The following is a 9,008-nucleotide window of genomic DNA, read 5'->3' as shown; positions in this document are numbered from 1 at the left end:
TAAACAAATCTAATTCTTTTTAACTGTTTTTCTGGAGTTTCTTTCTTAAGAAAAGTTGAACTAAAAACTACTTTTTTTAATGTCATCCAAAGAATTACGTCAACGACAAATTATGGAAAATAATTATCGTTTGTTTTAATTGATTGAGATGAAGTTAATGAAATTTCTAATAATTAGGGGAAATTCAGGAGATTGAGAAAATAGAAGAAAAAGATCAAAAAACGTCAAACATTTTCAGAAGAGTAGCTCTAGTGTTTGCGTTGATATTGTTTATACTTAAATTTATCATTTCCTTAAGAACCTTGTTTGTTAATGGATTTGGTGGAGAAGAGTTTTGTTCAAATGATATACATTACGTTTTATCTTCTATTAAAAATGGATATATTGTATTTCTTTTAGAGTTTATTTCATCATTATTATTCTTATGGTGCATTTGTATATTTCCTAAATTTTATTTCATTTTGGAATATATTTCATATAAATCAATGTTATGGATTTGTGCTGGATTGACTGTATCATTGATGTTATTTACTACAGTGTTAGCTGGGCTATGGTTATTTGGACTAAATACAATTGTTGTTGGGATTTATTTTTATGCAGATTATCTCATTCGTTCAGTAACAGGAGATGTTCAAAACTTCTTGAATGAACATAAATACCAAGCATAATTGATTTATTGTATTGAAATTAAAAAATTTTTAGTTCGAAGTAAGAACTTTATTTACTATTCAAAGTACAAAATGCAAAATAACTTAAAATCATACTTTCCTATCATGAAACGTTCTTTTTATGCATTCAGAATAGAAGGAGAAATAAAGTTATTAGGAAATAATATTGAAACTGGAATTAATGGATTAAAAGAATATTATATAACACAATTTAAAGGATATCCATTTACTGAATGGTTTTGGATGATTGAATTTCAAGATAAATATTTTGGATTTCAAACTATTTTCACAATGAAGAAGGCTTATAGTTTGTCTATAAGGAAATATGTTCAAATAGATAATCAAATACTTGAAATCATAGACCTTACAGAAAACAAGAAAATCTCCTTTACTCAAATGGCAAAAAAGTATATCCAATTTGTGATTGAAAATAATATTAGATATGAGATTGATAGAACTCTTAAACAATCTAAGTTGGTGCAAATTGAACAAACAATCAAAGAAAAACAAAACAAAGTAAAGTCTAAGAAATCTTTAAAGAAAGAAGAAAAAATTACTCAAGTTGAAGAAAAGGAAATAGATAAGGAAAAGTTTGTTACTGAACAAAGCATTACAGAAATAAAGGCTAATGAATTTACACAAACAAAAGATGTTCAAAGTGAATTAATAACAGAAACTCATGAAGAAAATTTATCACCTACAATAATTGAAGAAGAAGGAAAAATAGATGATAATATCATTTTAAGTGAAGTTGAACAAAAGACAGAAGAGACTCAATTCAGTGTAATAAATAGTGGTATTGAACATAAATCAGTAATCAGTCCAATTAAACGAAAGAGTTTATTATCTGAAGTGGAGAATCCATTATTAGTGAAAGAAAGGGAACGAAAAGAGAGAATAAAGTTAATAGAACAAGAAGTTATTGAAGAACTAAGAAAGGTTGAAGAAGAAAAGATTGTTTGTGAAAAGAAAAGGAAAAAGAAAGAGACAAAGAAAGAGACAAAGAAAACGAAAACAATAAAACCTAAAAAAGTAATTAATGATGAAGAAGTAACTGAAAAAAGAAAAAGAGTTAAGAAAAGTGATGACATAATTAAATGGAACATTAATGAAGATGAAGTACAAAAATTTAAAGAAGAAGTTATTAATACTATTAAATATAATAAATGCCTAATTGTTGTATGTAATGAAAGAGAACAAGAAATCAAAGAAGCACTATGCAAATATGTTATAGAACCAGAGTATGTTGTTGTATATCAAAATGTAATGGAAATTAACCAAAACGAAGAAAATAAAAAATTAAGAATTATTTGTAATCCAAGTGGATTAAATAATATTTTATATAGTCAATTACAGAGAGGAATCAAAATTCATAGTAGTGATGAGTCACTTCCACTAGGGACAATAATTATTCTCAACCAAAAACAATTAAGTGCTATCTATGGTATTATTGCTATTAATAATTTCATTCAGATCAATGGAGAAAGATGTATTAGTAAAGATAATGACCCAGTTTCATTTCTTATACAATTTGAAGAAATTAAAAATGTGGACAATTGCTCAAGTGATGATTTTCTTGATTTGTCCGAATCTATCTAATGAGAAAATAACAATAAAAGAAATAAAAAAAGAAAAGAGATTTTATAATAAAAATTGTTTTATATTACAAGTTAATTTTAGTAGTATGAAAACGAAAAAAGAAGAATAAATAAAAGTATTACGTTTGAAAAGAGAATTAAGAAAGAAAAGAGAAAAAATAAAAACTATTTCAAGAACGAAGAAGAACTAAAGAAGAATGGTAAAAAATTAGAAATAATACAAAAAAGTTAACAAAATAACAACAATAAAAAGAAAAAAGAATAGAAAAAAGAAACTAAAAAATTGATAAGTGAGTAGAATGAATCCTAATACTAATGGATCTGTTATTTCTAACTCTATTAGTACTCCCCAACAACCAATCGATAGAAGTCATCAACAACAAAGATATCAACAACCTCAATATCAAACATTCCCTAATCAACAAGTCCCTGTTCAATATCAAGGACAACCAATGTATCAGCCAAGAGTAGGATATCAATCAGAATATATTCAACCACAAGTACAACAACCACAAAATAATTTTATTGATATACCTACATTACAAGGATTGATTGAACAATATTTACAATTTTATTATACAGATGATGAAATTATTAGAGAATTAGAAAAGAAAAGTATTCCAACTGAAATGACAATTTATATATTAACTAAATTAAAAGAACAAAACCCAAATTATTTTAAAGCTTATGAAATCCGTCTAACAATAAAAGGTTTGATTTATTTTTAGTTTTTAATCTATTTATATTTAATGTATAGGTCAAATAGCTCGTTTTAATGAACTTATTCAAAAACATCTTACTGTGTCAAATACTGTTCAACCTGAAACTACTCCAATACAACAAGTTCCTCAACAACAATTCACCCAAGACATATATCAAGAAAACTTTGGTGGAAGTTATATTTCAGGTGCATATCAAGGTGATCAATCAATGGGAATGTAAATCAATCGTTTCATCTTATTATAACAAAATTTAATCATAAATTGAATAATTTTTAATTTTAATTAAAGAAATATCCAGTATGTAATATTGGAAATGGAGTAAATTATCAATTTGTGGTAGTGAATAAAATTCTATAATAGAATTTAATATTCTTCCAATAAATAATAATTAAAATATAATAACTATTAAAAGCTTTGCTACATGTAATAATACTTCCAATCATTCCTCTAAAAATAACTGTTAGACAATTTTTAAGAAATTTAGATTCTCTCTATAAACTTGTTATTAGTTTTATTCCATGTTTTCTTCCATTAATTTCATCAAAATTTGTATTCTTTATTGATACCATTAATTCAACAAGTGTCAATTGATATGACTTTCAAAAAAAAAAACAAAATAAATGTTGTTATTAAAATACAATAAATTATTGATCCTTTTTTCATTCAAATACATTATTGAATGTCAAACAGAAGTAGTTAAAAAGGTCATTTAAATTTGTTTGATTTTACTACGTCCAAAGATAAAAACAAATAATGTACCACAAGAAACTCCCCCAAAAATATCGTCATGAAATAATATAAAAAAAATAACAAAAACAACAGAAATATGAACTAATTTTCTTATTATATAACTAGAAATATTATATTTTTTATTTAATAATAATAAAATCATTATAATAGCAAGATTTGATAACCAATTAATCTACAACCACTTATTTTGAGTAAGTATTAAATTTTAATTCTTTAAAAAAAATAAGTATTTTTAAAAACTTATTTTTAATATTAATGCGAAAATATTAAAATAGTTTTCAAAATGTCTTCTTTTATACAAATTCAATTTGTTTTGTTTAATTAAAAAAATGTAAACAAAAACTTTTATGTAAAATTTATTAAATTAATTAATTGGTGGATTTACTTTACGTCTAATTGGTAATGCTGGTTTTTCTGTTTGAGAACTTTGTTGTTGGAACATAGCAAGCCTTTCTTTAAATGAGTTATTTTCGTGTTGTGTTCCATCAACATTTGGTGTTGTTGTTTGTGTATTAACTTTTGGGGCAGCTCTACTTGGGACCAAAGGTTTTGAATTTGTTATTGTTGAAGAAGGATTGGTTGTATTTCCACGAGAAGGAGGTAATGGTTTTGTTCTTGGAATATTAGAGTTTGATGGTTGTCTTTGAGGAAGAGAAGGTTGAGCCCTTTTAATTGGTTGTTGAGGAATAGTAATGTTATTGTTTTCTTTTTTAATTGGTTGAATTTCTTTTTTATCAGTTGAATTGTCAAATGATTCATGTGTTGTTATAGAAGTTTCTTGTCTTAAAGGTTTTTGTCTCGTTGTAGAAGAATGAGGAGGAGGCTCTGGTGAAGATAGTTGTGTTGGTTGAATTTTTTTTAATGATTGAGAAGATAAATCAAATTGTTTAGAAGGTAAATTAAATTGGACTTGACAACTTTCTGTTTTTTGATGAGAAGGACGTGTTGGTAAAGATGATAAATGAGAGGCTTGTTTATTTATTTGTGTATCACTCGTAGATGATTTTATAGTAGAAGGAGTTTGTTCTTGACTGAGAGTATTATTAACTGAATGAATAGGATTATTAAACTGTTTTGATTGTTCTGGTAAAACAGGAGAAGAAGTAGTATCTTTAACAATTTGTTGAGGTTCACTTGTGGTGAGAGAGTTTCTTCTTTTAGTTTCTACTTGAAGTTCATCATAACACTTAAGACATACATAATCTACCCTTCCTAATTTTGGTACTTTACAACGAGTTCTACAATTGGCACAAATAATATATCCACAATTCCTACAATGATGTTTACGGAAAAACAAAGTAAATGGAGTTCCACATCTCATACATTCATTTGCCTCTTCATCAGGAATCCATACAGTAGTTGAATTAACTGTAATCTCATTTCTTAATGTTAATAATCTGCTTCTTTCATCTTGAGCTGCATTACTTATATTATCAAACCATGCTTTTTTTTCTTCTTCAGTTTCGCATTGAAAAGTAATATCAACTTCAGATGAACTTAAACTAAGAATTCTAAAACAATGAAGAGAATTAGGAGAATCTTTAATATCTTTAATCATAATACTTTCAATATTATACATTCCAATAACACTTAATTTTCTTTCATCTCCAATACCATACATTAACATATCATTAAATAAATAAATAAATCTTGGCTTATTAATTTTCTTTCCTATTTCTAATACTTCTCCCGATTTAACAAATGATCTTCCAGGTTTTACAATTGATTCTGCTGTTGCACCTTCACATGTTTTAGCAATTGTTATTAATTTATCTCTTCTTTCTCTTTCTCTAACACTGTCATTAGCATATTGAGTACATTCTTTTAAAAAAGCTAATGCACTAACTATATTGTTATAATCAGGATGATCTGTTGGTGTATGCTTTAATAATTCATTTAATAAAAGATTATATCGAGGTAATCTTTGTACTGGTGTAATTAAATATGAACGAAGGTCTAATTGAACTTTAGCATTAATACGAAGTCTTTGTTGTTCTAAATATCTACTTACATGAGGAGAACTACATACATCTTTTAAAACTGCTAATACAGCTTCAGAATTTCCAACAATTAATTTATAAACTTTAAAAAAATGAGCAAATTCAACAAATATTGAACCAATACAATCATATAATTTTCCTTTTTCTTTTTGCTCTTTTAATTGTTCAAAAAATGAAGAGTTCATAGATTGAACATCTGGAAAATGAAGGAAAATAACATCCAATTTATTTTTTGGAATTATACCTTTATTTTCATTTAATGGTTCATAGTAATATTTAATACATAATTTTAATCCTTGTACATATGATTCTTCAGTATCATATATCTCATTTATAATTCTTCTTCTTTGGTCAAGTGGCTCTTCATTTTCTTTAACAGGATGTTCAATCTTAAAATCTACTTCGGTAAAATTTCCGTCTTTATCTATTACTTCAAAGTCTTCTAAGTTCATTTGTGATTTAATTTCTTATTTTAAAGTTCACCTAAATAAACCATTTCTTTTTTTTATTCCATCGTTTTTTTGCTATTTTCTTAATTTGTCATTTCTTTTTTCTCAATGTCTAAATTTAATTAAAACTCTTATTTTTCGTTTTTTTTTTAATACTTTTTTCTTTTTATTTTTGATAATAATTCATATATATATTTTTTTGCAATATAAAACAAAAAATAAAATCTTCTTGATAAGAGAAGAACTTAAAATATTCAATCAAAGTAATTTATGTCTGCACGACATACAAAAGACTTTGACTGGGACACATTAAGAGGAAATCAAAATGAGTCTCATTATCTAGGAGGAACAACTAAATGTCATCAATCTTGGTTTCAAAAATATATTGATAAAGAACAAGAAAGACTAATTAATAAACAACACACGGAAAAAGAAGACCAAAAGGTATTATACTCTACTTCATTTTCAAATTCATTTTTAAATAAAGAAAAAGAAAACAATTTAAAGAAAAGTGTTATTCAAACACTCCCTTCATCTAATGAAATGAAAGATTTTTCAAAACTAAATGAAAAAGAAAAACTAGAAAAAAAACCAAAGAAAGAAAAACCAAAAGATTTAGAAAATAGGAAGAAAGATGGAATTGTATCAAAGAAACTACATTTTAAAAAATAATGGTTTATTAAATGAATAAATATAACCTTCAAAATTATCACAAATTTTTCTAAATTTAAAATAAATCAAAACTAATTACCCCAAAAAAAAAAGAAAAGAAAAGTCTTTATAAAAATCTCAATAAGATTGAAATTGGATATTATGATAAGTAGAATTAATGAATTTTTTTGGTTTGAAAAAGCAAATCTATTTTTATATTCATAATTCACAGAATAATATCTCTTTTTAAAACGGTTTGTATAAAATAACTCATTATTAATAACACTTAAAAGTATAAAAATTAATTGCTTTGAGACATGAATGTATCATCCTTTAAAACAATACTGATATCTGTTTTTATTATTTAAACTGAAAAAGAAATGAGCTATTCAATATTAAAATTCACTATTAACAAAAATTGTTATTCCATCATCGATTCTTTCTCTCATTGAAACCCTGAAAACTTTTCACCAGAAAAAATAAAGATGGAAGAACCAAATTGACTTTCTTTAATATTTAAACTAGCAGAGTAATTTCATCTCATAATTCATTTGAAATGAGTACTTCTGATAAGGCTGAGCGTTCATTAAAACCTTATTGGTATCCAATGTTTGATAATGAAGAAAATGAAATATTACCTTATTTAAAGGCTAATGTAAAAAGACCTAATATTAATACAAAAATTATTGACTTCATTGTAAAACTCTTAGGAGTGATATTTGTTGCTTCAATTGTTTTTGTTGGTTCTAAACAATTATATGGATTGTACGACCTTTCTTTCCCTATTTTCTCTCAACAAAATGCAAAAGCCTTATGTATCTCTGCTTCTATATTTTCAATTCTTTTTATTATAATGGTTTATTTCATTGCAAAAAAAGAACCATCAGTCTATCTAGTTGGATTTTGTACTGCTAAACCACCAGAAGAACTTGCAACAACAAATGACCAATTTCAAAAATTTACTGAAGATATTAAACGTTTTAATCCAACTTCATTAGATTTTCTAGCACGTTTAATTCATAGAACAGGGTTAGGTGACCATACTTATTTACCACCAGCATTCCATACAGTTCCACCTGATGATACATATAAATCTTCAAGATATGAGATGGAGATAAGTATTAAAATTGCTTGTGACGAGTTATTTAAGAAATTAAAGATTGACCCCCAAAAAGATATTGACTTTGTAATTACTAATTGTTCTATGTTTGCTCCAACTCCATCATTATCTGCAATGATTATGAATATTTATAAAATGAAAGAAACATGTAAAAATTATTCATTAGGTGGAATGGGGTGTTCAGCAGGATTAATTTCTATTGACTTAGCAAGAGACTTACTAAGACGTAATAAAAATATTAATATTTTAGTTTATTCCACTGAATGTATTACTAGAGGATGGTATCCTGGACAAGAAAAAGGAAGATTGTTATCTGATACTTTATTTAGAATGGGTGGAGCTGCTATTTTATTGTCTAATAAGTCAAAGTATTCATCTATTGCACCATATAAATTAGTTACTACTGTTAGAATTAACCATCAAAAATATGATGACTCTTATAATTGTATTTTCCAATCTGAAGATGATGACGGAATAGTAGGAGTAAAAATTGGAAGAGATTTATTAAAATGTGTTACAAGAGCATTAGTCCAAAATTTAAATCAATTAATGCCAGTGGTAATGAGTTGGAAAGATGTCTTTTTATATCTTATTGATATGGTTCAACATAAACTAAATATGAAAAAGAAAGAAGATATCTTTAAACCTAATTTCAGAGAGACTTTCCAAGGATTTTGTATCCATGCTGGTGGAAGAGCTATTATTGATGGACTTCAAGAAAACTTAAATCTTACTGATGAAGATTGTATGCCTTCAAGAGCTGCTTTATACCGATTTGGAAATACTTCTTCTTCATCTGTTTGGTATGAATTTAAATTTATTGAAAGAATTCATACCTTACAAAAAGGAGATAAAGTTTGGCAAATTGGTTTTGGTTCAGGATTAAAGTGTAATTCTGTTGTTTGGAAAAAGATCAACTGATTAGAATTGATCCTTTAATTAAGACAGAAACCTTTTAATTTGATTATGGTTTTTTTATATCTTTTTTGAAAATTGACAACTCTTCATATGAAAAGAAACAATTAAAGATTTCATTAAAAAAGTTCAAAG

General features: G+C 25.8%; 6 protein-coding genes across 6 annotated transcripts; 5 read left to right on the top strand and 1 right to left on the bottom strand.

Annotated features, from left to right (window-relative positions):
• Positions 1-79: 79 nt before the first annotated feature.
• Positions 80-668, top strand: ENU1_070070 (hypothetical protein; the record flags this gene model as incomplete). Its single annotated transcript, XM_008858408.1, has 2 exons — positions 80-128; positions 178-668. The coding sequence occupies 2 exons, from the start codon at positions 80-82 to the stop codon at positions 666-668; spliced, it is 540 nt and encodes a 179-aa protein (XP_008856630.1).
• A 72-nt stretch (positions 669-740) lies between these two features.
• Positions 741-2,267, top strand: ENU1_070060 (hypothetical protein; the record flags this gene model as incomplete). The annotated part of the gene is made up of 1 exon (XM_008858407.1): positions 741-2,267. One exon carries the CDS (start codon positions 741-743, stop codon positions 2,265-2,267), a length of 1,527 nt encoding a protein of 508 aa, XP_008856629.1.
• Positions 2,268-2,565: 298 nt separating this feature from the next.
• On the top strand, positions 2,566-3,208 carry ENU1_070050 (hypothetical protein; the record flags this gene model as incomplete). The annotated part of the gene is made up of 2 exons (XM_008858406.1): positions 2,566-2,977; positions 3,024-3,208. 2 exons carry the CDS (start codon positions 2,566-2,568, stop codon positions 3,206-3,208), a joined length of 597 nt encoding a protein of 198 aa, XP_008856628.1.
• An 894-nt stretch (positions 3,209-4,102) lies between these two features.
• Positions 4,103-6,190, bottom strand: ENU1_070040 (Rho guanine nucleotide exchange factor, putative; the record flags this gene model as incomplete). Its single annotated transcript, XM_008858405.1, has 1 exon — positions 4,103-6,190. One exon carries the CDS (start codon positions 6,188-6,190, stop codon positions 4,103-4,105), a length of 2,088 nt encoding a protein of 695 aa, XP_008856627.1.
• Positions 6,191-6,457: 267 nt separating this feature from the next.
• Positions 6,458-6,859, top strand: ENU1_070030 (hypothetical protein; the record flags this gene model as incomplete). Its single annotated transcript, XM_008858404.1, has 1 exon — positions 6,458-6,859. One exon carries the CDS (start codon positions 6,458-6,460, stop codon positions 6,857-6,859), a length of 402 nt encoding a protein of 133 aa, XP_008856626.1.
• A 535-nt stretch (positions 6,860-7,394) lies between these two features.
• Positions 7,395-8,879, top strand: ENU1_070020 (fatty acid elongase, putative; the record flags this gene model as incomplete). Its single annotated transcript, XM_008858403.1, has 1 exon — positions 7,395-8,879. The coding sequence occupies one exon, from the start codon at positions 7,395-7,397 to the stop codon at positions 8,877-8,879; it is 1,485 nt and encodes a 494-aa protein (XP_008856625.1).
• Between the last annotated feature and the right edge of the window lie 129 nt (positions 8,880-9,008).

The sequence above is a fragment of the Entamoeba nuttalli genome, assembly GCF_000257125.1.
Source record: "Entamoeba nuttalli P19 unplaced genomic scaffold asmbl_3472, whole genome shotgun sequence".
NCBI lineage: Eukaryota > Evosea > Mastigamoebida > Endamoebidae > Entamoeba > Entamoeba nuttalli.
Note: the sequence above shows the minus strand (reverse complement) of the source record. Positions and strands in the feature narration are given on the sequence as shown.